The sequence below is a fragment of the Mesoplodon densirostris genome, chromosome 15 (genome assembly GCF_025265405.1).
Source record: "Mesoplodon densirostris isolate mMesDen1 chromosome 15, mMesDen1 primary haplotype, whole genome shotgun sequence".
Classification (NCBI taxonomy): Eukaryota; Metazoa; Chordata; class Mammalia; order Artiodactyla; family Ziphiidae; genus Mesoplodon; species Mesoplodon densirostris.
This window is the reverse complement of record NC_082675.1, coordinates 675,789-702,880: the sequence shown is the minus strand read 5'-3', so window position 1 is coordinate 702,880 and position 27,092 is coordinate 675,789. Positions and strand designations below refer to the sequence as shown.

The window sequence follows — 27,092 nt, the reverse complement described above, 5'->3', positions numbered from 1 at the left end:
AGGATTGGAGGGTGCCGGCGCTGCCTGGGTCAAGTCCCAGTGGATAATCCTCGGGAAGTTATTAGCACAGATCTGGTGGTTGCGCTAGGGCTGCCCACCCGCCTTGGGTCTGCTGGCCGGCTCCGGACCCCTTGTCCTGGAAGGGAAAGAACCGAGGGACCTCGACCTGGGCCAAGTCCCAGCAGGGGTGGCTTTGTGCCTGTGCTGGGAAGGGCTGGAACCTGAGCCACGGCCCCGGGGGACCTGGGAGCTAAGGGTGCCTGTGGGTGTTGGTTGAGAGCCTTGTCCAGTGGGCCTGGCTGTGCCTGGCCCGGTGTCCCGGCCCTTGCCGTGCGGTGGAAGCCTGCCAGGTCCCTGCCCACGACCCCTGTGGGGACTTGGATCCCTCAGCTTCCCTGAGCAAACTTTAACTTGGGCAGTGTGGCTGTGAGGACCGGACGGACGGGGACAGTGGCCTTCCCACCTGCCTCCCTCCTTTGCCCGGGCGGCATCCCGGGGCTCGGCAGAGCCAGGGAAGACGCTCCCCGTCGCTGCTCCTCGCCCCCCTCCACTCCCTGCTCTGCTCGCCTTTCACTTTCTCAGTGTCTGGGGCGCCACCTCCTGGCTCTGGGGTCCGGTGCTCCAGCCTGGGGCCTTGAAGTGAAGCAGAACGGGCCTGGCTGGGCCTCCCGGGCAGGGCAGGGGCGCCTGCAGCTTTAATTGGACTTGACTGCTCTTCCCCCCGCCCCCAGTCTCGGACCGAGGGCAGCCCTGCCCCACAGGAGCAAACGCACTTTCTCACAGTGACGCCTCTACCACGTTCCTTTGCGACACCAGCCTTGGTGGGTCGGGGTGCCCTGCTGTATCAGAGGAGGGCTCCGGTGAGGGCTGGCCCACACGGTGCAGCTGAGGCAGGTGCTCGAGGCCGACCTGCCATGGAGTAGCCCCCTCCCCCTCCCAGTGGCCCAGCGACCACACCCCTGGGAGCTAATGACAGCTTGCAGGCTGAGCTCATTCACTGCACCTGCTGATGGCACGCGATAAGGCACTGGGGTGGGCTGCTGGCACGGTCAGCACCACCCCCAGGCCCAGAGGGGCTGTCGGTGCCTCAGGGAATGGAGACCTTAAGGGGGCGGCCTCCGGAGACCAGAGTGGCTGCCCCTGCTCTGGCCCATCTCATGTGGGGTGGCGCCAGCCCTGCCCAGTCATGCCCTTCTCCCGCTGGTGCAGGGCAGCAGGCGAAGAGGATTTCAACGTGCGCCAGTGGGGTCTGGGAAGGCCTGTGGGGACTTGGCCGAAGCCACTGGGTCAAGGGCCCAGACAGGCCGGCCGGCCACACCCTTGTGGGGGCTGGGGGAGAAGCTCACACTGTAGTTTGGGGCAGTGGGAAGGCACTGGAGTGTTTTCAGTCCAGGGTGACTTGTTCTGGTTTGGTTTTTAAAGAGACTCTTGGTTGCTGTATGGAGAATTAATTTGTGAGAGTGTTAACGAGACCAGCTGGTAATTAAGCAGCTGTCACTCGGGCTGTGTGGCCTCAAGTGGGAGTGTCAGCAGGACCCCCTCCTGGGGTCATGGCCAGGGTCCAGTCCTGTTAGGCCTGGGGGTCTTTGGGTGGGAGGATCGGTGACTCATGGGCCTCTGCGGGAGGATACAGGGCTCTGGGGGCCCCTGGCCGGAGCTCCCAGCAGAGCTGGGGCCCTGCCTGGTGCAGGGTGAGCAGGCGTGAAGTGTCCCCATCCTGGCCCTGAGCGGTGGGCGGGCCGGCGCTGCTGACTCTGCCGTCCTGACCCCGCGGACCCCCAGCTCAGGTGGACCCCTCACCCACCCATCCCCGCCCCCCCCCCCGCCCCCCGGGGTCTCCTCGGGCGAGGCCACGATCCAGGCTGCTCACCACGCAGGATGCCTCGGGAACATCCTTAGGAAGAGGTCAAGCCACAGCCTCCCTGCAGAGTGCACGCCCGGCCTCAGCTCCCTGCTCCCCTGGGCGGGGGGACCCTCCGCTGGGGACTCCCGCGCGTTAGCAGACTCCTCTCTGGTGCGGGTCCGAGTCCAGCCCGGGGAGCGTGGGCCTGTGTTTTCCGGCTGCGTTTGCCACCTGTTTTCTTCCCAGTGCGGGGTTTCGGGGCGTGGCTAGGCAGGAGGCTCCAGCCCAGCACGAGTGCGGTCTGTTCACGGTTCGCTCTGCACGTTGCCGTCAGCAGGCCTGGAGCGACGCGGGCCTGGGGAGCCTCGGTCCGCGCAGCTCCTGCCCTTTCCCACAGGCCCGGGCCCGGCCTGTGCCGGGCGTCCCGTGTGCGTCGCTGTCTGGGACTCTTGTTCCTGTTCTGTTCACCTGTCAGTCTGTTCTCGCCTCAGTCCCCTTCTCGTGATTGACTTTCTTGCACCACAATTTACATGCAACAAAATGCGCCTGTTTTGAGTGTACAGTTTGGTGTGTTTCGACAAATACATACGACTACATACCCCCCACCAGAGTCCGACAGAGAATGTTTTCCTCACCCCAGAGCTCTTTCATGCTTTTTTCTTTAAGTTTTTTATTTATCATGGTGAGATACACATAACAAAACGACCATCTTGACTGTTTTAAGTGTACAGCTCGGGGCATTAAACACATTCATATCGTTGTGCAACCACCACCACCATCCAGCTCCAGGATTTCTTCATCTTCCCAGACTGAAACTGTCCCCATTAAACACTAATGCCCCCTCCCCTCCCCCGGCACCCACCAGCCTGCTTTCTGTCTCCATGGATTTGCCTGCTCTAGGGACTTCATATAGTGGAATCACACAGGATTTGTCTTTTTGTGACTGGCTTACTTCACTGAGCATAGTGTCCTCAAGGTCATCCACGTTGCAGCCTGTGTCAAAGTTTCCTCCCTTTTTAAGGCTGAATAATATTTCATTGGGTGTATACACCACATTTTATTTATCCAGCCATCTGTTTATGGACACTTGGGTTGCTTCCACATTTGTTGTTTTTTCTGTTTTTTGGGGTTTTTAAAATATTTATTTATTTGGCCCGCGCCGGGTCTTAGTTGCGGCACTTGGGATCTTCGTTGCCACGTGTGGGATCTTTTTAGTTGCGGCGGGCGGGTTCTTAGTTGCTGGCATGTGGAATCTAGTTCCCTGACCAGGGGTCGAACCCAGGCCCTCTGCATTGGGAGCGCGGAGTCTTAGCCACTAGACCACCAGGGAAGTCCCTGCTTCCACATTTTGGCTATTGTGAATAATGCTGCTGTGATCGTGGGTGGACGGATACATGTTTGAGCTTCTGCTTTCAGTTCTCTGGACATACGCTCACCAGTGGGATTGCCGCATCATACGGTAGTTCTATGATAAGATTTTTTTTTTTTTTTTTTTTTTTTCTTTTTTGCGGTATGCGGGCCTCTCACTGTTGTGGCCTCTCCCGTTGCGGAGCACAGGCTCCGGATGCGCAGGCCCAGCGGCCATGGCTCACGGGCCCAGCCGCTCCGCGGCATATGGGATCCTCCCAGACCGGGGCACGAACCCATATCCCCTGCATCGGCAGGCGGACTCTTAACCACTGCGCCACCAGGGAGGCCCTATGATAAGATTTTTTGAGAAACCTCCGTACCGTTTTCCACAGCGGCTGCACCGTTTTCCATTCCCACCAGCAATGCACAAGGGTTCCAGTTTCTCCACATTGTCCTCGCCAGCCCCGGCTGTTTTCTGTCTTTCTTGATCGTGGCCGTCCTGGGGGGAGGCCTCATGCCCTTTGGTACTCAGTCACCCCACGCCAACAGCAACCACTGTCTGCTTTCTCCCCGAGGAAGTCCACGATGGGGGCATCGGGAGACACTGGAAGCAGAGTAATGGTGCCCAGGGTGGGGGGAGATGCGAGGATTGGGGTGATAGCTGAAGGGCATGTGGTTTCTTTTTGGGGTGCTGAAAATGTTCTAAAACAGGTTGAGGTGATGGTTGCTCACAGCTGTGTGCCTTCAGTGGGCGTGTTGTATGGTATGTGAATCACATCTCAGCGAAACTGTTTTAAAACAACACCAGCTAGGGAGAAAAGGTCTGCTCAGAACAGCCTTACGTGCTTGCGGCTGTGAACCAGTGGGTGGGCCACATCCTCATCCTGACTGTCCTCACCAAGGCCCTGCACACACGGGGGCGTCTCCCCAGGAGGGGAGAGGCTGAGCGGCCCAGGGGCCCATCAGAAACTGCCACGTTCCCTCCTGCAGTGGGTTGACCCCACTCCACCCTGGACACTCTGTGCATCATGGTGGCCGGGGTCCCCAGACCTGTGACTCAGCATGTCTGGGGCGTGGCAGGTGATGTCCTGCAGCCTGGGGCTGGGGGCTGGGGGCATCCCAACTCTGCTCCCCCCACCCTGCCACCTCCAGTGCCAGGCCCAGCGGAGCCCTCAGGTTCCTGGCGCCCCGATTACCAAGTCCTAGCTCCCCACCCAGCAGGGCCACGCTGAGCCCCTGCACCCCTGCTGAGTGGGGCGTCTTTGGTTCCCTGATCACAGGCCGAATGACCTGTGTCCGAGTACTTGCAGCTGGGCCTGGGCGTGGTCACCCTCCTCCATGGGGGCTGTGGGCACAGAAGGATGTGTTCTGCCAGGCTGGGCGGCCCTTGTGTGTGCAGACCTGTTTCCTGGGTGCCGGGGGCAGGGGCTGAGGGCCAGGTTCACCCCAGCCCTGTAGGTCTCTCTGGCCCCTGACCCTCCTCTCTTTCTTCCAGGCGTCTGTGGGCTCCGAGAAGCTCTTTGCCCCGGCAGCCGATAAAGGTAAGTGTGTCCCTGGGCTCCTGGCCTCTAGGAAGGGACAGGACACATTCCTGAAGTCCGTGGCGGCCCCCAAGTTAGGCTCTGTCTTGGGTTTCAGGTGCAGAGCCTCAGGCAGGAGTTGGGTGCTGTCATTTACTGAGGGATGCAGCCCGCCCCCCCGCCAACCCCCTGGGAAAACCACAAGGAAACAAGGGAAGCTGGGAACGGGGCCCGTGTCTCGGCCAGAGCTGGGCAGTGCTGGAGCGGCGGTTCCCAAAGTGGGATCCCCGCACCGCTCAGGACCATGAGGAACGCACTTCCCCGGGCTCCCGGGCTCAGGTGCTCTAGGGTGGCCAGCAGCTCCTGGCTCGGGATGCAGCCCCGCCAGCACACCCAGGCCCTGGCCAGTGACCCCCGAGTGGCATGGCACACATACCCAGCATTTCACTGTCCCACAAAGCTCTTCTGGCCGGCACTGCTCTGGAGGGTGGATGCCTGGCCACGGTTCTATCAAGGCCAGGATAGGCCTTTGTGACCCAGCCTGTCGGCTGTGGGCTGTGGCCGGGAAGGGGGTTTCACTGGACCCAGCGCAGGGAAGGGGCCCTTTTGCTCGGAGGGCTCCCTCAGGATATGACCACACAGGACAGGCCTTCGGGCACCCGCAGCCCCGTGGGTCCTGCTGGCCTGGTAGCCAGGCACGGCCTCTACGTGCCTTGAACTCGAGAAGCCCCTTCCTCAAGTCGGAGCATTGCAGCCGAGCAGATTGCGGCCTGCTGGGGAGTCTGGGTACGGTGGCCCACCAGAGGCTCCGGGGAGCCAGGCACACTCAGCTGGCACTTCAGACGGAATTAGTGTAGGGCGTATCAGTTTCAGCAAATGACCACAAACCGCACAGCTTGAAACACCAGACGTTCACCCGCTCATGGTTCTGGAGATCAGAAATCTGGAGTCAAGTGTGCGCAGGGTTGTGCTCCCTCCGGAGGCTCCAGGGGAGGGGTCCCTCCTGCCTCTTCCAGCTCCTGGTATTGCCTGCAAACCTGGGCATCCCTGGGCTTCTGGCTGCATCCTTCCCATCTCTGCCTCCGTCTTCACGAGGTCTCTTCCTCTCTGTCCCTTACAAGGACGCCGTCACTGGATTTGGGGCCCACCCGAGTCCAGGCTGATCTCACCTTGAGATTCTCGGCTTGATCACGGCCGCAGAGGGCCTTTCTCCAGATAAGGTCACGGTCACGGGTTTGGAGGTTATGGTTCAGCAGAGTTCAGGGAGCTCTGGGCTTTGAGGTGCCCAGAGAGGTGCCTAGTGGCGGTGGGTGGGGGGTGATGAGTAGCAGTGCTCATGCTTTTCCAGCGGCAGGAGGCTCTAGCAGGTTCCAGGCGTCTCCAGAAGGGCTGGGGCGCTGGTAGCACCCGTGGGGTCACGTCCAGGTCTGCATGGCCCGTGCCTCTGCCTCTTTCCACTCCGATGGCTGCTCTTGCTTTGTGAGGGCCTCGTGTGGAGATGTGAGAGAGACAGGAGGGGAGAAAGGGCTAGCGTCCCTGGGCAGCTGTGAGCAGCAAGCGGGCTGAAGCCAGCGGCCCTCTGGTCCTGTCCTCGTTGCAGGAGTGGTGGCAAGGGCCTCCTCTGTAGGTGCGTCCCTAAGCAAACAGACCCAAGGCAGAGGGAGGGGTTGCCCTAGGGAAGGAGACTTCCCAGAGGGTCCAGACCTCTCACCTCTCTGCCAGCCTGGGTCACACTGCCCTGCAGCCGCAGGACAGGCTGTGGCCAGTTCTTGACTCAGCGAGCGTGGCAGCCGCGGGGTCAGCCCACAGCCCAGCGACCTGAATTCCCACTCCTGGGGACTGGGTTGCTGCCCCTGCAGGCAAAGCAGCTCGCATGGGTGGTGCTGCCCTCCGCCTGGCTGCTGGGGCTGTGACCTGAGGCCTCCCTCGTAGCAGTTTCAAAAGGAGGGTCTGAAGTGAGCCGGCGGCTGGCTGGAGCTCACGGCCCAAGGGCAGGCCCGCAGCTCGGACGGGAGCGGAGGCTCTGGGCGGCGAAGTGGGGGCAGTGTTGGCCCGCAGCAGCTTCCTCCCGACAGACCAGGCAAGGCTGGCCATCCGGGAGTCTCCCCCAGGGCAAGGGCCCACAGAGGGCTTAGGTCAGGGGTCCCCCGGGTGGGACCCGCAGGAGCGGCCACTAGCCCCGGTGAAGCTCCTGCCAGAGGAAGGAGGGGCAACGGGATGAGCTGGGAGCCCAGCGCCCCGCCTGGCCCGGCTGCCTCGTGCACCTCCGTCTCCCTCTGTAAAGTGGGGCCGGGACAGCCCCTGCGCTGGGATCTCCGTGGGCAGGAGGTGCAGGACACTCCCTGCGGGTCGGCCCTCGGCGCAGGCAGCCTGGGGGGCGGGATACCGAGGTGTTCTGGGCGGGAGCTCCGCGCCGCGTGTCTCCCCGTCGGAAACGGTCCTGGACAGCATTCAGTGAGCCGGGACCCGGGCTCACTCCGGCCCCTCTCTCCGCAGGACCCACGCTGGGCGAGAAGTCTGAGGCCAAGGCCGGGGCGGCGCCCAAAGTCTCGGGCCTGGAGCGCAGCCGCGAGCTGAGCACCGAGCCGCCCTTCCTGCCCCCTGTGCGCAGCCCCGCGCCGGTGGTCCTGCCCTCCGCCGGCCCCGCGCCCGGCGCCCCGTCCAGCCCACCCGTCAAGAAGGAAGCCCCGGCCCTGCCCCGCCTCACGCCGCAGCCGCCGCCCGCGCCCCTGCAGACCCGGGCTTCCCTCCCGACGCACGTGCCTCTCCCCCCGGGCGCCTTCCCGGGCCCCGGCGCGGCAGCGCACAACGGCCTGCACAGCCTCAGGTGGGCGCGGGGCGGGGCCTGCAAGCCTCAGGTGGGCGCGGGGCGGGGCCGCGCAGCCGCCGGCCGGGCACTGAGCGCCCCTCCCTGCAGCAGGAGCAGCAGCGCCAGCAGCGGCGCCAGCCTGGGGCTCGCGAAGCACGCGTCCCTGTCGCCTCACGGGCCGGGCCCCCACCTCTCTACCTCACACTTGGCGCTCCGCTCGCAGGCCCAGCACCAGCACCACGCGGCGGCCATGTTCGCCGCGCCCCCGACACTGCCCCCGCCCCCGGCGCTGCCGGCCAACAGCCTGGTCATCCCAGGACACCCCGCCGGTAGGTCCGGGCGCCGTAGGTGGGGCAGCAGGGTCACTGTTCCCCTGCACCCTGGGATCCTAACCCCCGCGGGGAGGGACGCGGCCCCTGGGGAGGGGGCCAGCCCTGGACGTCTATCCTTAGTGATCTGGCTCTCCAGACCCCACCCAGCTGGATGGCAGTCCCCCAGCAGCCCATAGCGCTAGCAGGCCACCTTGCCCAGGGCAGAGAAAGCTTCCTGCCCGGGCCTCGGTTGTGTGCACACACACACACAGAGATACAGGTGCTCACACACGCGTACGCGGACACAGACATCCCTTGCTCCATTCTGAGCCCTTGCCAGGCCTGGTCGGGCAGTCTGAGGCGGGGAGTTGGCGAAACCTGGAGCTGCTCCGTGGTCATGGCAGTGAGGGCTCCCAGGCCTGCCGTGGCTCTTCCCATCCACCGTCCCTGGGCTGCTGGGGGGGCGGGGGAGGGGAGGAGGGTTGAATTGCGGAGGAGAGGGGCCCCAGGTGAACAGCAGCTGGCCTGGCCCAGCCTGGCCTCTCCCTCCCTGCCTGATTCCAGCAGGGGCCCCCTCACGGCCAAATCTTAGGTCACTAAGGATTTCTCTGTGGGTCTCCAATTTTTTTCTAAATCTCGTCGGCCTACCTTGGGTTGGGGGCAGCTCAGCGCCCCAGGATGGGACCAGGACCCTGGTCTGGGGGTGCTGGGACGGGCAGGGCTCCCCTTCAGGGCTGTCTCCGGGGGCGCCCAGGGTGGCTCATGGTGTTCTCTCTTGCCTTTAGATGCCAGCCTGTTGATCTCATTCAGCCAGCCAATCATGTATTGCCAGCCTCATTCGGGGATTCTGATTGGTACTTGGTCACAGGCACCTCTCTTATCTCCACCCTGGGGCCCGCACGTAGCGAGCGGCCACCACGGCTTGGCCTGCCGAAACCGGGAGTGCCAGCAGGTGACTATCCGCCTCGCCCCGCCGGGAGCCCGCGGCCGACGTGCCTCTCTGTCTCTCTCTTTTTCTCTTGTAGATCACGAGCTGCTCAGGCAAGAGCTGAACGCGCGTTTTCTGGTCCAGAGCGCCCCCCTGGGCCCGGGAGCTCTGCTGCGGGCGGAGTTCCACCAGCACCAACACACACACCAGCACACACACCAGCACCAACACACATTCGCCCCCTTCCCTGCCGGGCCGCCCCCGACGCCGCTCCTGCCGCCCGCCGCACCCCCGCCGGTGCGTAGGCTGCGTGCCGGCGGGCGGGCGGGGGCGGCCCGGGCGCGGGACACGCAGCAGGCACACGCAGACGCTCTCTGCACGCATGCAGGCTGACACCATCCCCTTCCGTCCGGCTGTCCGTCCAGCTCCTTCTCTCGTCCCCCCGCCCCCGCCCCGGGTCATGCCATGAGGTTCCCCATCCTGAGCTGTTGTTTCGGGCTTGAGGAGCACCGCGTGTCCACACGGCCGTGGGGCCCGTTCCACCCACGTGGGGTCCTCAGTGTCCGCTGGCAGCAGGGCGGCAGGTCCGGAGGCCTAACAGGACTGAGGGGCCACGGGAGCCAGGACTCTTCTCATGTTCCTTGTCCTTGAGGTCTCATGCCCTGAGCCAGCTGCTGTGGGCAGAGTTCCCTCTGCTCCCACCCAGCTTTGCTTTGTCACTGACTAGTCTGCCAGTGGCCTAGGTGTGTCCTGCAGCCTAAGCACCAGCCTTGGGCTCCATGCCCTCCCCCCGCCCCAGTCATGGCCACAGACACCAGATGGGCGAGTCGGCGCCTCCCATGCTGGGACCACTAGAACAGGGAAGGCCAGGGGGTAGCACCCTCGGGGAGCCTAGGGGACAGCTGGCTGGAGGCCACCAGCCTCGTTCTGGCCACTGCCTGGCCCGAGGGCGTGGGTGGGTGTTTGGCCAGCAGAGGGCGTCAGCGTGGCCGGAGGCCTCACTCTCTGCCTCCTTCCCTTCCAGTTTGACAAGTACACGCCCAAGCTGGACAGTCCCTACTTCCGACATTCCAACGTGAGTGTCCCTGCGCGCTCTGGGCTTTCCAGGCAGGGTGAGGGGTGTGGAGGGTGGCAGGGCTGTGCCATGTCCGTGTAGCCTCCCACCCAGTGCAGGGGTGATGGGGCGGGGACCGGAGGGCTGGGCCCGGCGTCCCTGCCCTGGGCGTCCAGGCTTCCTGCGAGGCCCCTGGAACGCCCCCCCTGCCCCCCTCCCCCCGCCTTCTCTTGCAGTTTTTCCCGCCCTTCCCTCCAGCCGTCCCAGGACTGCCCGCCCTGCTCCCACACCCAGGTCCCTTTGGATCCCTGCAGGGTGCTTTTCAGCCCAAGGTACCAGCTGCTCCCAGGAGGGGGGGTGGGCACTGTGGGTGGGGTCTGCTGGACCGCCCCCCCGCCCAGCCAGCCCCTTCCCGTCCTGGGGCAGCTCCAGCCGCCTCACACGTGGTTGTGTGTGTCGTGCTCCCGGGTGGCCCCCAAGGGGTCTTCACCTCAGTGCAGAATATCCTGACCCTTGGTGGGGCCCTCTGTGCCCCGTGGGGCCGGGAGAGCCTGGCTTCGCTCGTTCTCACCTCTCCCGCTGGCAGCGCTCGGGGTTGGGGTCTGGATGGCGGCAGCACAGGGTCATCCTCGCTGCAGGAGGCCCAGGCAGGAAGCGTCCCCTGAGGCCCCAGGACCAGGGACTGGCCTTGCTCTGCTCACCTTCCCTGAAGCGGGGCTGCCTTGGCCCTTGGGGAAGACCCTGGCCCAGGCACGTCGGTCAAGAGCCTTTTCAGAAACCTCCGGACAGGATATGGTGGGAGGCCAGGCCGCCCCTGGGTGGCGCCTGGGGGGTCTCGTGCCGCCTGGGCATGGGACCTGCAAAGTCGTCTCGTGCCCTGTCCGTCCCTCCCCCTCAGACCTCAAACCCACTTGAGCTAACAGGGCGGGCCAGCGCTGTTCACGCCCCATACAGAGAGCCCTGGGGTAGGTGGCGGCGGTGCCCGTGCCTGCCTCCTTCTCTGGTGGGCGTTCCGGCCAGCGTGGCTCCTCGTGGAGGCCACGTGGTCCTCTCCCCCGACCCCCCGGGGCTGGGCTGCTTGCAGAGCCCAGGTCTCATGCTTCTTCCTCTGTCGACGGCAGGTGTCAGACCCATACCGGACAGCAGTCAGGGTGAGTGTGTGTATGCCTGCTTGCCTCACCTTGGGAGGAAGGGGCCTGGCGGGACCTCAGGGAAGGTCCAAGGCCAGGGAGGACTCTGGGTGCCTCTTGAGTGGCCACAGGGGGTGCACTGTGACAGCAGGAATCTGGAGTTGGTGGGGGGAGTGAGGAGGTCCTGGCCTCAAAGCTGAGCCCGTCGCCCGCCCTGTCGCAGAAGCCCGGGAAGTGGTGTGCTGTGCACGTGCAGATCGCCTGGCAGATCTACCACCATCAGCAGAAGATAAAGGTGAGCCTGACTGCTCATCCTGCCGGCCAGGCCTGCGGTTCAGAGGGTGCCCCTTGCCCAGGCGCTGTGCCGGGCTGTGAGGGGTTGCAGGTGGGGAGGGGACAGGACAGCAGTGTGTGGGGAACTCAAGGCCACTTCCCACCTGGTCACCCAGGGTGACGCAGGCAGGGGTTTGGGAGGAGCTGACTCTGCGGGCCTCCCCACCCTCAGCCGAGTCCTCCCAGTGGGCCTTCGGCCCTGCCCCCTTCTTCCCCCCAGGTGTCTATTAGCACTTGGGCCTGCTGTGTGCCTGGGTTTTTAGCCAGGGGCAAAGACGACCAAAAGTGCTCATGGAGCCTGCGTGCTCCTTGGGGGGGCGGACAGGTGGTGAACAGGAACCCAGCTCGAGGCCGTCCCCCTCCCGGCAGGTGGTGCCAGGCGCCCTGGCCGAGTGACGCAGGGAAGTGGGAGCCCTGGGGACCCACGGCTGGGGCAATGGGCCGGGGCACTGAAGGTGCTGGGATGGGAGCCCTCGTATTGCAGAAGGGTCTCCATGGTCTCGTCTGCCGTCTCAGATGACACGTTACCCCATGCACAATATTTTTAACTCATCACGTCCTAAATATGCTACAAAAGACCAGTCACAGAAAGGGATTTATGACAGATTATTGTGCGTTTCAACATGCAGATGCTCAGACAGGGCCACCTAGAAGGCACAGTGAAGGAGGTGGGGCAGGGTCCCCAGCTAGGGCCCAAGCACCCGCTCTGTCGCTGCCATCTCGGCAGGTAGAACTCACCTAGCCCCATGCCTCCTGCGGCCCTTGTGACCCAGGGACCGGCTTCTTAGTTTTGTTTAACTTTAATAAATTTGAATCTTAATACTGAAGCTAAATTTAGTCATCGGAAAACTGGAACGACTTGGGTATGGGAATGTACTTTTCCAGCTCAATTTTACAAAATCTAAACAGACAAACTATTTCCAGTGAAAATGTAGCATCTAAATTGAGATGTGTTTTAAGTGTAAAACACACCAGCTTTCAAAAAGCGCATGAAAAGGAGTGAAACACCTCAATCAGGACCTTCATGTGTCAGTCACACATGGCGTTCAGTTATCCTGCATCTGCCGAAACGTCAGGATAAATCTTACCTGTCTCTCCGCTCGCTGGGCAAGGCCAGCGGAGCAGGTGACGTCCCACCTTGCTGTCAGCTCACTGGCAGCCCCTGTGCACACACTGTCCTGCAGATGCAGCTGGGCCCTCACAAACTGGACGCAGGCGCCAAGCTGGACTTGTTCAGCAGACCCCCTGCCCCGGGTGTGTTCGCCGGATTCCACTACCCGCAGGACCTGGCCCGGCCCCTCCTCTCCAGCTCAGGTAAGGCGGCCTGGCTCATGGGCGCTGGGGGCTCGGCCACCGTGCAGGCCAGGGGGCAGCTGGGCGGAGGCGTTCTCGCCTTTTCCCTCTGGCTGGTGCGGGTGCCAGAGGGCTCCGGCTGCTCGGGCGGCGTTCTTGTTTCTCCGGCCGTAGCTGGTGGAGTCTGGCAGCCCTGCCCTCCTCGAGCTTCTCCCCCTGCGGGGACTCCCCCCCCACCCCCGGCCCCTGACCTGAGCCCCGCATGGACTCTGTCCAGTATGCCCTCCTCTCTGGGGCGTCCTTCCGATGTCCTTCCCAGGACGGGTCTGGCTTTCCTCCGGAAGGCGGGAAACAGCTCCCGGGACCCGTGTGCTTGCCCCCGCCAGCAGCCGCGCCACGGCCTTGCTGTGTCAGGGTCCCTGGGACTACCCCCAGGCTCGCAGTGCTCCCAGGACTCAGCACAAGTCACACTCCAGCCGTGGCCGTATGCATTGCAGCCGAGGGACACAGAGCAGTCGGCAAGGAAGAGCGGGAGGGTGGAAATGGGCGGGGCCTCCTGAGCCCTGCCCCGCGGGCCCCAGGATGCACTTCATTCCCCCGAGGAGCCATGACAGCAGGGCGAGGCGCTGTCTCCCAGGGAAACTCGCGGAGACCCAGCGCCCGGGGTTCTTACTGGGGGCCGTTCACGTAGGCAGCTCTGCCTGCATGGACCAAACCCGGACTCCCAGAAGGAAAGCAGGTGCTCGGCACAGACCACCTTGTTTGCGCAAGCAACCTGAGCGTCCGTGAGGCCTTCCTATCAGAGGGAAGCGAGAAACCTGCTGGAACCTGAGTTCCCAGATGCCGAGGGCAGCCGTGCAGCAGGCCTTTCCTAGGTCAGCGGCCTTGAGCCCTCGCTCTGGGGCTGCTGCTGCTTCCTCCCCAGCTGTCAGGCCCTCAAAGGACGTCACCTCCTCAGAGAGCCCTCCCTGACTGTTCCTCGGACCACCCCCCACCCCGCCTTCCTCCAAGCTCATGTATGCTCATACCCACCCACTGCCCCTTGCACATGGACACGTGGTCCATGCGGGCAGCCCGTTGGCACACTGGCATGACGGGTGTGGATGGGGTCACGCTGGCTGGCTTGGTGAGCACGGCGCCTCTTCCCAGCCCCAACTCCACCGCCCTGATGGCCTCCAGACCTCAGCCAGGCGTCAGGGCCCCTCAGAAAGCAGAGGGCCTCCCAGCTGGGCCAGAGCCCACAGGCTGTGGCCTGGACCCCTCTGTGCTCCACACCCACCCATGGCCCCGTCGATACACCATCCTCTTTAGCCCTGGGGCCAGCTGTCTTCCTAACTTTGACTTAAGGTCACTTGGAGGCGAGGTCAAGTTTCTAGCTGGGAGCTCTCTGGGACTGGAACCTGCCTGTGTCTGGGTGGAGGAGCCCACCTCTGACGCACACAGCGCGCCACTGTTGGGGTCCCCACAGGTGGAGGGACACGAGGGGGCGCCCACGTCACTGGTCTCGCCCGGCGCTCACTTCTAGGCGACGGGGTGGGGCACCCTGAGCAGCAGAGTTGGCCCCTGACTCAACAGCTCCGTCTCCAGACTGGGCCCACCGGCTGTCCTCCAGGTTCGGTCCTGGGGGGCGTCGGGGGAGCCGGGGCTGTTGCCACCGTGACGTTTGTGGGCTGTGGCCTGCAGCCAGGGGACGCTGCAGGAGGAGCTGCGGCCTCTGGCAGCCGTGACTCGGGCCAGTGCCCGTCAGCACCCAGGCCGCACCCACTGTTAGGTGACCGGGACGGTAGCTCTGGTCGGAAACTCCAGGGCCGCTGGCTTCGGGAGAGCCCCCTGAAGGCTCGATCGCAGGCCTTGTCTCTGCCCTTTTTCCTCTGGGGGCTCCACTGCTGTCAGCACCTGCCTCCCTGCTCCGCCCCCTCGGGGTCCCCCAGGCTCCAGGGAGATGAAGGCCCACCTCCTACCTGGTCACGTGCTTGCAGTGGGAGGGGCAGCCGCGAAGGGCGCGCCCACCCTTGGAAGGAGCGCCGCGGCCCCAGGTGCGCTCCGGCCTCCATCAACCTGTCTCCCCTTTCCCAGGTGCTGCCCATCCCACCACCAACCCGTTCGGACTCTCAGCCCATCCTGGCAGCTTCCTGCCCACTGGTCACTTGATGGGTAGGTGCCCCTTGAGGTCCATGCGGTCTGGCTGGCCTGTGCTGGCCTCAGGGCTGGGGGGATGCAGGTGGGTGGAGAGATGACCCCAAGAACCCGGGTAGCCCTCCGATTGCAGAGGTGGCACCTGCCAGGTTCGGGAGCCGCGGGGTGGGGGGAGGGTCTGGTGCGCACGTGGAGACCCCTGAGTCCTCGTTGCCCCCACAGACCCTTTCAGCAGATCAAGCACCTTCGGGGGCCTGGGGAGCCTGGGCAGCAACGCCTTCGGAGGCTTGGGCAGCCACTCGCTGAGTGAGTGACCGCGCCCCGTCTCTCCCCGCGCATGCGCCCTCAGTTCGCGCATGCGTCCTCCGCGCACGCGCCCTCACCCTCACTTTGCGCATGCGTCCTCCGCCCACGCCTGCGCGGGTCGGGGCCGCCCTGACGCCGGGCGCACGGACCCTCTTCGCCGCCTCCTTGGGGATCGTGCGGGTCTGAGGTCGGGACTCTCCGTGTGCGTGTGTGCGCCTCCCTCGCAACCCGGCCTCACGCTCCCACCGCCACCCATCCCCCAGCTCCCGGTGGCGGCCTCTTTGCCCCCAAGGAGGGCCCCACGCTGCACGGCCTGCCCAGCCCCCGCGAGGCCTGGAACCGGCTGCACCGGGCGCCGCCCTCGTTCCCCACGCCACCCCCGTGGCCTAAGCCTGTAGACGTCGAGCGGGTCTCAGCCCTGACCAACCACGACCGAGAACTGGACAAGAGCAGGGAGGAACGGTGAGTGAGGACCCTCCGCTCTCCCATCCTGCCGGCTTCCCGCCCCCGCATCCCCTAGGCAGCTCCGCTGAGCCCCGGGTACCCGCCCGCTGGGCACGCTGAGCTCTGCCTTCAGACTCCTTGGTTGGGAGTGTGTGAAGTCTGTACCCGCAGGGCCAGGAAAGACAAGGGGAAGGGGACCCCGGGGAAGGGGACCCCACAGCCAAGCACCCTCCATTCTGCCCGCACAGAGGATCCTTGCGGGCGCAGGGTCTGGCCAGACGCCATCCAGGGCGGGGGTTCACTCCCTCCGAGGCCCTGGCGGGGACCGTGGGCTTGTGGACCACAGCGGGGCCTCGAGGGAGCTCAGATCAGCGGGGCAGAGAATGCCGTTGCACGCTGCAGGGGGCTGCTGAGCCACCAGGGGGACCGAGTCTGGGAGGTACACCTGTGAGCAGGTGGATGGGGGCTGAGCTTGGGCGTGCGCCCCCGCCCCCGGCCCCATGGGCTGCGGAGCTAGGTCAGGGCAGGGGAGGTGGTAGCACGTTCTCAGGTCGGCGGCAGAGGCTGGGACTGGAGCGTTCTTGAGGCGTTGCGGCCCGCCACGTGGACGGGAGCAGGGGGCTCCCTGTCCGGCCCTTCCACGCACGTCCTGTCCCCCCACCCTGAACGTGGGGCATTTCACTCACGGGCAGTGCCGCGTGCCAGGCACTGGGTGCACGGGTTGGAGCTTGAGACAGCGAGGAGAGAGGAGACGACCTAGAATCAGCCTGGGAGACGGTGGGAACGTGTGTCACAGGACCCAGGGAGGGTGCCAGGGAGCAGCCCAGGGCCTGCCCAGCCAGCGCTGTCACCACGGCGGGTCAGGAGCCCGGGGGGACCTCAGGGTCGAGCGGGTGGGGCTCAAGTAGAGTGATGGGGGCCAGGTGCAGCACTGAGGGTTGGTCAGGGGCTGTGGGACCTGGGGACTCCCAGGGGAAAAGGGAGCCTCGGAGCTGGGCCACTCAAGCCCAGCTGCCCTCCCAGCGCCTCATCAAGGTGGGGGCCATGCCCACCGTGCTCCCAGCTCAGGGGCAAAGGACTTTAAAAAGTACAGGGTGGCGCCTCGGATGAGAACCAGACTGCGATGGGGCGGGTGGAACTGTGGTGACCGCAGCCACAGGCCACACTGCGCGTGAGGAAGGGTTCGCAGGCCCCTGTCCGTGCAGCGGGTCTGGGGCCTGGGTGGAACTGCCCTGAGCTCTTCACTGAAGGACTTGTCCTGGCTCAGGGGCTCAGCGGCCTGGCTCCCCGTGGAGCACTCTGCGGTTCTGCTGCAAAGTCGGTCTCCATGGTGCTTGTGGAGGGGAGACACGTGTGGGGTAACCCTCGTGGGGATGTGGGTTGTGGTCACCACGTGTCGACGGGGTGCCACTAGCAGTGATTTCAGGGAGACTGGGGTGCTAAGCGGACCCCACACACGCGCACGCAAGGACCTTGAGGTCACTACGGTGGGTAGCGGCCTCGCCGCGTTGAGGCGGGAGCTTGGTGTCAGGGGAGCTCGCTGCAGGGTGTCCCGCCAGGCTGAGGGGGGCTGTCTTGTTGCTCCCAGGGACCTCCTGGAGAAGACGCGCCTGCTGAGCCGGACCTCGCCCGTGGCCGCCGTGGGCCACCCGGGCAGTGGCCTCCTGCTCCGCGGCCAGGGCGAGCCGGGCCGGCCCGGGGTTCCTGCCGAGCGCGAGGCTGAGCCTCGCGTCAAGGAGAGCCACTCCCCGGCCCGGGAGGACAGCGCCAAGCCCAGCAAGGCGGCCCTGGGGGACGGCCTGCGCCTGGCAGGCCTCCTGGGCCGTGAGCCGGCCAAGCCGCTCGAGGCGGCGGCCGAGCGGCCCCAGAGCGACGTGAAGGTCAAGGAGGAGCGCGGGGAGGACGGCGACGCGCCCCCACAGCCCGGCCCGGGCCCCGCGGGCCGCGAGCGCCCAGCTTTCGTCTGGGAGCCGCCGCGGGAGGCCTACCGCGGCCCGGAGCCAGCCCGCCGCGCCCCGCTCGCCCCGGGCCCTGCCGCCCTCCTCGAGCCTCCCGAGCGACCCTACCGCGACCGCGAGCCGCACGACTACAGCCCCGAGCGCTTGCGGGAAGCGCGCCGTGACGAGCTGGAGCGCGCCCGGGCCGCGCACCTGGACGGCGCGGCGCTGCTGCCCGCGCTGGGCGCCCTGCACTTCCCGCGCCTCACGCCCGCCGCCGCCGCGCTGCACAACGGGCTCTTGGCGCGGACCCCGCCGGCCGCCGCCGCCTCGCTCGGCGCGCCGCCCCCGCTGGTGGCCGCGGCTGGGCCCCCCACGCCCCCGGGGCCGCCGCGGAGCAGGACTACGCCGCTCGGGGCCCGCGCGCCCGGCGAGGCCCGCGACTACTCCCCGTCGCGCAACCCCCAGGAGGTGGAGGCGCGGTAGTGGCCGCGGGGCCGCGGCCGCCGCGTGTGCGGAGGCCCCTCCACGAACGCACGCACTGCTGTCGACTAACCTAAGCGTCTGTTTCTAGAACTTAAGCACAGTTCCATTGGCCCTGGGGCGATGCTCGCTCTTCCACTCGCAGCCTGCGGAGTTGGGGGTGTCATACACAGCTTTTCTGGGGGTGATCTTTTGTTTTCCGAGCTTGAGATGAGGCTACTGGAAAAAAAATGCAAGTTTGTACCTTTTTTCCCACAGGTGAGAAGCGTTTTTAATAGATTTGTATTTTTTTCAACTTTATGCTCTTTAGACATTTAAATGAAACAAAAAAGACTTTTGCTTTTTAACTTTTAGTTTGCTTTTGCGATTTAATGGCCTCAGAGCCCCAGGGGTTTTTTTTGTCTTATTTATGGAGAAGAAAACGGTCATTTTGTCCAGCGCACTGTGAGGTCCCCACTCAGGCCCGGCCCTGGCCCTCCCTTGGTACTTGGAACCGAAGTTACAGATATATATTAAGATAATTAATAATGTACAAAACTTTATTTGCCTTATTATGCAGAAATGTAGAAGGGTTTCTTTTCCGGTTTGTTTTTTTAAAAAAAAACACAAACAGTGTAAATAGTCTGTTAATATAAACATATGATGTTATTAAGTTCTTAACCTATAGGTAGACTTTATAAAAACGGTTTCTAGAAACTCCTCTGGTTATCTGTTTAACATGGTCACAAAAACCCACCCGCTGTCAGTTGGAAATGCCTTCGGACGTTTAACTGCAGCACCGTCCTTCAACTATGCAAGCGCTCAGGGCGGCCGGGCCGCGGGGGGGACCACGGAGCGGCCCTGGGACGTGTGCGCACCTTGTGCTGACTGTGCGGTGTCCGCGGGATCCACCGCAGACGAGTAGGGTTTGGGAGGTGAAAAGGCTAAAGGCACAAAAGAAAGAACTGCGGTCTCTTCTCACGGAGGACAGCAGCAGACGGTTGTCTCATGTTTTGCCACCGGCCAAGGCCTTGGCATGATTTCCGTTTGGTTTCAGTCTTACTTTCATAACCCCGTGACTGTCACCATGCCCTGTCGGCGTCCCTTGTTCCCTGGCGTCCACACCTGTGTCCTCGGCGTTGGCGCCGTGGTTCGGCCGTCTGTAGCTGTTTGCTTTATTCCGTTCTGTACCTTCGACCCTGTGTTTCCACTGTAGACTCCGGTTATTTTAAACATTCTGTTCTCACATCAACCAGTGAAGGTAAATACAGCCTTGATTTTGGACGGACAGGCGGTTGAGTGTTTTGTGGGGCTTTGTGACAGCTGGGGGTCGCACACCCACCCTCAGTTCTTTCCCGCACCCTTGCTTCCACCACCAGGGCTGCGGAGCGCCGTCCTCGAAGTCGTCGGCCTCGCCTCGCTCCGTTCCCCCAGGCCGTTCAGGCTCTTCCCTCTGACCTTTGCCTGGCACCTCCAGCTTGGCCTTCAACTCTGCTTTGGTCACGTGGTCCCCACCCTTGTCATCTGCCACATCACCCCTGTATGGAACTTGTCCGCTGGGTTGGTCTTCTCTGTGCACTGGCTGTCGGGGTGCACGTCCTGGGCGGGGCGGGCCTTGCCCCCCGCTGCCCCAGCAGAGCAGGTGGCGGCTGTCGGAGAGGGGAGAGCTCAGGAAGGAGGAGAGCAGGGGTACAGCTGGCTGCCTCCACCTGCTGGAGGAGAAGGGCAAGGGGGCGCCTGCCCTGTAGGGACCGCAGGTACTTGAGCACTGGGCCCTGACTCCTGCCCTGGCCGTGGTTTAGAAATGGGGCCCTGGCACTGTACCCCAAGTGGTTTGGTCTCCTTGGGTGAGCAGCCAGGGCCTAAGCAGGGCGTCTGAGCCCATGACGGTCCCCACGGAGAGTTGGGGGTGCCCTTTATCCTCAGGGAGAAGCTCCTGGTCACCATTGCGCCCTGGAGCACCAGCCAGGGGCTTCTCCAAAGGGGTTTGGTTCCCGGGGACCAGCCCCACCGGGCCGCAGTGCCTTCCTCTTGCACATCTTGGTTTTGCCTGGTCTCAGTTGTAGCCTACACAGCAGAGCTTTAGGGGCGCCCCGTCACCGAGTTCTGTGATGGACTGGGGAGGCTCATGGCCACGCCCACCCTGGGCCGCTCCACCTAGTGGCCTGGGCTGCACCCCACCCCACTGCAGGGTCCCTGCGGAGCAGGCAGTGAGAAGCAGGGGCCCAGCCGGCTGGCACCCAGGGCTCTGGGACCCCACCCACAGGTGTAGTTGCAGGGTGAGTGCAATTCAGGGTCTGCCCTTGACCGAGATCACTTGGGAGTCCAGGGGTGTCACGTGAAGGAATAAAACATTTGAGTTAAAGCTAAAGGACACAGTTGCACTGAACCACAGGGACCAGGGGAGTAGGCCTGTGCTGCTTGCCTTTTCCCAGACGAGGGCCCCTAGAGGCATGTCACCTGCACGGTAGTGCCGGTATCTGCTCTGGGGCAGGCCATGCCTAAGGGACATCCTTTTCAAGGGACCGTGTTCTCTAGTGGAGTGTCATCCAGAAGGGCATGATTTTTGATGGAGCAAAATCAATAATGGGATTTGCCCACTGGGGAGCGCCCTCCGTGCGGGCACATCACCCAACAACGGCCGTAGTCTCCGAAAGTGGCCCATAGGGACCGTTGTCTGTAAGGCAGCACCAACCTCCAGGGACCCACAGTCCACGCGGGAGTGCCACCCCCTACGAAGCATCTGTGAAGTTAAATGATTGTCAAAATGTTTAAATAAAAGGGTTAAAAGATAGAATTTATAGTTTATAAAATCCCCTAGAAGATAAAACAAAAAGACAGTGAGTTGAAAATGTGAGAAAAGGTGAACGACTTAGACGGCCTTTCCAGGATGTCCATCATCCAACTAATAGAATTGGGGCGGGGGAGCGGGGGGGAGAAAGCTAAGTGCAGTGGGACATTTTAAAGGAGCGATTTTAAAACATCCTGGCCAAATACCAGTCAAGAAAAAGACATATCAGACACGCAAGGATTCAGACATTCATTCATTCCCTGCGTCTCTTCTTTGCAAGCCACTGGGAAGAAATATTCCAGTAAAATAAGGGTGTAAACCAAGTGAAAGAGAAAGAGAGGGGCCCAGGAGGACGCCCTCCTGACCCAGGAAGGAGGTGGGAAGCCTTGGGGGAGGCTGTGAGCACAAAGTGTGCTGCTGTTCTTGCAGACAGTTTCTCTATGTGAACTTTAGGGTTAGCTTGTCAAATTTTGTTAGTTTTTTCCTGTTATTTTTATATTGGGATAGCATTGGATTTATAGACAAATTTGGGAGGAATTGACGCTTTTACAATGTTGATCCTTCCTGATCCATCCAGGACTTTCACTAATGTATTTAAGTTTCCTTTTCTGTCTCTTGGTAAAGGTTTTAATTCTCTTCAGCTGTCTCGCAGCTTCTCGTGTGTACTCCTAGGTGTTTCATGCTTTCGGTAAAGCTGCGTGTCGCACTGGTCATTACGACAGTGCCGAGTAGCTCCTGGTCCGCGTGTCTGCCGTGGGTCTCTCTCCCTTCCTGTGGCATCGGTGCTGCTTGCCGAGCACCCCCCAGCCTCCAAGTGCACAGGAGGGCCGTACCACTGGCCCCCGTGGGTGGACGGAGCTGTGGGACTCGCCCTGGTCATCGTCATCAGTGGAAGGGCATAAGCTGCTTCTGAGCAGGGGCGCTCGATCGCTGGTGTGGCATCCCCCAGGGCCTCAGCAACCAGGACTGTTCCCAAGGGGGCTGCTCTGTGGGGCTCGTGGTGGGAAAGCACAGAGCAGAGCCCTGAGACGGGGCTGTTCATCAAGGCAACACAACCGGACCTCTCCCGACCGAGGTGCTAACCAAACCTCCTACCAGTTCCAATGGCCTTTCTGTTGGTTCTCTTACTTTCCAGGTAGACTGGGAGGTCGTCTTCAGGCATAAACAGTCTGGCTGTCCTCCAGCATCTTCTCGCTGTCCCCTCGTGCCGCCCAGGGGCTGGCACTTACGTGCTGTACGTATATAGTGGGTAGTTTGATGTTCAGTCACCAGGTTTTCTTCTTTGTTAGCTCACTTTTTAATTTTTAAATCAGACACAGGTGTTCAGTATCTATTAGCTGGCCGTGTGGGTTTTCTCCTTGAGTCGGATAACGTCACACATCGCACAAACAGCTGTCCTGACGCTGAACCGCCTTTGTGCTTACGCACTCAAGTTCTTGTGAAATGGCCAAGTCTGACCAAGCAAACCCCGTGCTCTCCTGCATGACCATCGCTGCCTTGAGCCAGGCACTCAATTTTAAAATGGTTTTGTAAGTTGCACACTTGACCGCTTTAACCCAACAGGTCTTTTTTTTTTTTTTTTTTTTTTTTTGGCTGCGTTGGGTCTTTGTTGCGGTGTGCAGGCTTCTCATTGCGGTGGCTTCTCTTGTTGGGGAGCACGGGCTCTAGGCGCCCGGGCTTCAGTAGTTGTGGCTCGTGGGCTCAGTTGCTCTGCGGCATGTGGGATCTTCCCGGACAAGGGCTCGAACCCGTGTCCCCTGCATTGACAGGCGGATTCTTAACCACTGCGCCACCAGGGAAGTCCCTCAACAGCTCTTTGGTGACCAGATTTTATTCTGCTTCTCTGAGTTCTGAGGAGGAAGTTGAGATTTAGTTTCCTGTGTCTCCGTGGCTGTTTAACGCGTTGCCTGGCAACCTTGCCGACATCTTTCTGAGGATGTTGCGTTCATCTGTGACCACATCTGTCCCCCAAGGAGGTCCCGGCGAGCCTGCCCCTGGCCAGGCAGGGGCACTGACCGGTTCTGATTTTAGGGGGTAACCAGTCTCTTCAGCATTACTACCTGGTTTTAGAGACAGTTTGGGCAGTTTTTATCTTCCTGGGAATGGGTCTGCTCTCTGAGGAATGTGGGCGCATCAAGCGAATGGGTCCACACAGCACGCTTCTTCCAGTTTTTAAAACTGTCTTTCCTCTGAGACTCTGTTGTCTTTCACGTTCCTCGGGCTCACCGGTGTCTCCTCTTTCGTCAGTCAGGCTCTCAGAGGTTTATCTATTCCATTATATTCTGCAAAAGCCAAACCTTCGGGTCTTCCCTCCCTCCCGCGCCCCTCATGCCCGCAGGACGCAGAGCCCCCACCCTCCTTCTCCCCAGCAAACCTCCCAGCGCTCGGGGCTCCCTGCCTGCAGGTCCTGCGGGGCCCGCGCCGCCCCGAGGCTCCAGCCACCGGCGCCCGCCGCTCGCCGCATCAGTACCACAAAGCGCCCGCTTTCTCTCCAGCCACGTTACCAAAGCCACAAAGCGCTTCCAGGGGTGTGCTTGCGCTCAGCCCGCGGCACCTCGGGGATTAGCCACCTAGAGACTTAATCCGAAACCCTACCCGGGGAGCCGACACCTCTTGTCACTTCTCATCAGAGTTTTGGGGGAGACCACGCGGAGTCAGTCTCTCCAGTGACGGCCACTCGTCCCGACGGCGAAGCTCCCCTCCCCTGACCGTCTCCCCATCGTGGCCCCGCGTCCCGGGGAATTATCGATAGTTTCGTGACCCACTGGGCTTTAAGCCAGAGCTTCTTAACGCAGGAAGAGGCCGCGCTGAGCAGTGACCACCAGGCAGAGCCTGCAGCAGGGAGGTGGCTTCATCCCTCCCCACATGGATAGAGGGACGGCTCCGACCGCCCACAGGCGGGGCGGCCACGGGCCGCGGGCTCAGCCTTTCTCGGCGCTGGAAGCCTGCCAAAGTGTCAGGGGTCTGAGGGGGCAGCTTCCGTCTGGGGAGATGAGAACTTGTGGAGATGGTGGTGGACGGTCGCTCAGTGCGAGTGTACTGAATGCCCCTGAGCTGTGCGCTTAAAATGGCTGAGAGGGAAATTCTTATGTCGTGTGTATTTTACCACAGTTTTTCAAAAATTGCATTCCATGACTACAGGATAAAAAGTTTGGGGGAAGAAAAAAAGCCAGGAAAACTGTAGACCCACTTGCTCCCCACGGCGGGCAGGCGTCTGCAGCATTTTGCGTGTGAACTTGGGGGCAAGGACGCCTGGGGGGCACCCGTGGAGACCAGTTTCTTGCCTGCAGAGGAGGTCGTCCCGTCGTCCCAGTGACGTGGGAGACGTTATGCGACTTGGTCTGGACGAAGAATCACCCAAGTCCCTTCCGCAGGGTGGTGCCCGGGACCGTGGCCCCCGACCCCCAGCACCGCGGCAAAGTCCCCGCGGCCGCCCAGCTATCAGGCCTCAGAGATGGGGCCGTGAGCGGGGCCACCACCATCGAGTGACCCCCGTGAGCCCCTGTGGAAAGTGGCCCTCGGATCACCTGTCGCCAGCTCCCTTGCAGACCCCCTCCTCCCGCTCTGCCCGGCCCTGGACCCGAGGTGGATCCCGGGGTCCCTCCTCCGAGGAGCCCTCGGTCTGCCATCAAATCAGGGCCGCCCAGGATGGCGAGGAGGCCAGCGCGGGGGGACCCGGAGGACCTTCAAGGGGACAGACGAGAACCCCACCCGGGACCCCTCCGTGAACCACCGCTTCCTCTCCCTCCCGTCCCAGGGCCTGGGGCCCGGCAGCTCTTCCCGCCTGTCTATGGTGTTTCTAGAACGACTTGGAGGGTGTCACGGGCTGAACTGTGTCCCCCAGATTCACAGGTTGAAGCCCTGACCCCGGGACCTCAGGATGTGACTCTGCGTGGAGACGGGGCCTTTAAATGGGTGACTGAGAACGAGGTCGTTAGGGTAGGGCCGCATCCCACGGGACGGGCGTCCTGAGGACAGGCAGAGGACCACGTGGGGACACGGGGAGGACGCGGCGTCCACACCGCCCCGAGGCTCTGTCAGCCGTGCGCGCGGGGGCAGCTCGCCCCGGACACCACGTTCTCCTAGGAGTGCCTGGCCTCCAGGGGACCAGGCTCTCCTGGAGGGGGAGGAGCGGGGGCTCCGGCCGATCCCCGCGGAGGGTACCCCCCAGCCAGGAACCCCTCGCGTGCGGCGCTCACCCGAGCCAACCTACGCGAGACCGGCAGCCAGTGGGCAAACTGCTGTTTTCCTGCTGCAAAGGGGAAACGTCGCGGTCTGTCCGCACCCCCGGAGGAGCGAGCCGCTGGGGCTGCCCGGGGCCTGGCCGGCTGCCGACCCCCAGCGCCACCTGGCGGCCGAGGGCGGAACTTCCCTTGTGCCCGCGGGGTGCCGGCGGGTGGGGCCGCTGTGGGTGCATCGAAGAACAGAACAGGCAAGACGCCCGCGCGGCGGGCCCAGCGCCCCAGGTGCGGAGGCACCATGAAGCAGGCGGAGCGTCCGCAGCGTCGGAAGGCCCCGCACCTGAGGACACACGGAGGGGCCGGCCCTAGGGTGGCCGGGGTCCCGCTGAGAACCAGGCGTCTGAGTACGGACTCGGCTGCGGGCGCCGCGTGGCTCTGCGGGTGGATCCCGGGAGGCCCTGCGGCGCGAGACCTGCTCCCGGAGAGGGAGGGGTCGGTGGGCAGGACCTCAGGGAACGAGGCGGGGACAAGTTCGGACATTGCTGGCCGTGCGGGGGACCCTGCGCCACAGCGAAGGTCCCGCCTCTACCCCAGAGTCTCCAGAATATTTTGAGCTAAGGAGAGCGATCCTTCTGGTTTTGCTGTTTTTATTTTATTTATTTATTTTTGGCCTTGTCGGGAGCGGGGCCGGGGCGGGCATACGCGATCTTAGTTCCCCAACCAGGGATCGAGCCCGTACCCCCTGCAGGGGAAGTGCTGAGTCCTAACCACTGGACTGCCAGGGAAGTCCCGGTTTTGTTGGTGGTGGTGGTGGTATTTATTTTATTTTATTTTATTTTATTTTATTTATTTATTTACTTACTTACTTACTTATTGATTGATTGCTGCGTTGGGTCTTCGTTACTCCGCGCAGGCTTTCTCTACTTGCGGTGAGCGGGGTCTACTGTTTGTTGCGGTGCGTGGGCTTCTCATTGCGGTGGCTTCTCTTCTGACGGAACTCGGGCTCTAGGCGCACGGGCTTCAGTAGTTGTGGCTTGTGGGCTCTAGAGCACAGGCTCAGTTGTGCCACAGAGGCTTAGTTGCTCCACGGCATGTGGGATCTTCCCGGACCAGGGCTCGACCCGTGTCCCCTGCAGGCGGACTCTTAACCACTGCGCCACCAGAGAAGTCCTGTTTTGTTGTTGTTGTTTTTTGTTTTTGTTTTTTTTTGCGGTATGCGGGCCTCTCACCGTTGTGGCCTCCCCCGCCGCGGAGCACAGGCTCCGGACGCGCAGGCTCCGGACGCGCAGGCTCAGCGGCCACGGCCCACGGGCCCAGCCGCCCCACGGCATATGGGATCCTCCCAGACCGGGGCACGAACCCGTATCCCCTGCATCGGCAGGCGGACTCTCAACCACTTGCGCCACCAGGGAGGCCCTGTTTTGTTGTTTTTAAAGAACAAGCTGCAGTCACTCTGGGATCCACTTCCCGCCCACCGGGATGGCCGGGACCAAGAAGACAGACCATAAGCAGCGTTGTCCAGGGTGTGGGCAGGTTGGGAGCCTCGCAAAGCGCCCGTGGGAGTGTGACAGGGCGCGGGCGCTTTGGAGAACAATCTGGCAGTTTCCTAAAAGGTGAGACGTGGAGTAACTGTATGAGCCAGAGTCCCACTCCTGATACAGGCCCAGAGAATTAAAAGCCTGTGTCCACAGAGAACGTGTATAGGAATGTGCACAGCAGCTTTACTCAGAAGAGTCAACAATGAAGAGAGCCCGAGTGTGCCTTCGCGGGCGCTGGTAAACAGCGTGTAGTTGCAGCCACTCGGTGGAATGTTCTTCAGCCACAAAAGGAGCACAGTCCTGCCTCACTGGACAGCGTGGATGAGCCTTGAGAGCGTCGTGATCCGTGAAGGAAGTCACAGTGGCCCCAGATCGTGTGAGTCCGTCTCCGTGGAGCGCCCAGAGCAGGCAAATCCGCAGAGACAGAAAGTGGACTAGTGGTGGCCTGCGGGGAGAGGGTGGCGTGGCAGACGCTGGACGGAGCCCGAAAGCTGCCCGGCCTCCTGCACACTCGGCATCCCAGAGGACCCTGGGGGGAGGGGGGTGCCCTGCGGCGAACCTCGACCCACGGGCGACCCCATCCCCCCAGGGCTGGTCCAAGCGTCCACTCCTTGCCCATCTCCCCGAGAGCCCTGCATGCCAGGCGGCCAGCCGCGGGGGGGGCCTCACCTCGTGGTGGCCGCCTGTTTCCTCACGTCCATCCTGCTTCCCTGCTGCACAGGCTCA

General features: G+C 62.8%; 1 protein-coding gene across 11 annotated transcripts in view; it reads left to right on the top strand.

Annotated features, from left to right (window-relative positions):
* The window catches only part of FBRSL1 (fibrosin like 1), an 84,645-nt gene extending 65,506 nt beyond the window's left edge, over positions 1–19,139 (top strand). For 2 of the 11 annotated variants that reach the window (XM_060118504.1, XM_060118500.1), the window contains 15 exons: positions 4,689–4,734; positions 7,210–7,540; positions 7,631–7,851; positions 8,619–8,687; positions 8,859–9,058; positions 9,786–9,836; positions 10,052–10,147; positions 10,937–10,966; positions 11,169–11,240; positions 12,463–12,592; positions 14,040–14,183; positions 14,648–14,725; positions 14,930–15,013; positions 15,277–15,475; positions 17,046–19,139. In XM_060118504.1, the coding sequence (XP_059974487.1) occupies positions 4,689–4,734; positions 7,210–7,540; positions 7,631–7,851; positions 8,619–8,687; positions 8,859–9,058; positions 9,786–9,836; positions 10,052–10,147; positions 10,937–10,966; positions 11,169–11,240; positions 12,463–12,592; positions 14,040–14,183; positions 14,648–14,725; positions 14,930–15,013; positions 15,277–15,475; positions 17,046–17,880 (2,586 nt within the window). In that variant the 3' untranslated portion in view covers positions 17,881–19,139. Of the gene's footprint in view, positions 1–4,688; positions 4,735–7,209; positions 7,541–7,630; positions 7,852–8,618; positions 9,059–9,785; positions 9,837–10,051; positions 10,148–10,936; positions 10,967–11,168; positions 11,241–12,462; positions 12,593–14,039; positions 14,184–14,647; positions 14,726–14,929; positions 15,014–15,276; positions 15,476–17,045 lie in introns of all 11 variants that reach the window. The other 9 variants (XM_060118501.1, XM_060118502.1, XM_060118503.1 and 6 more) reach the window with 9 other exon arrangements.
* Positions 19,140–27,092: the final 7,953 nt, after the last annotated feature.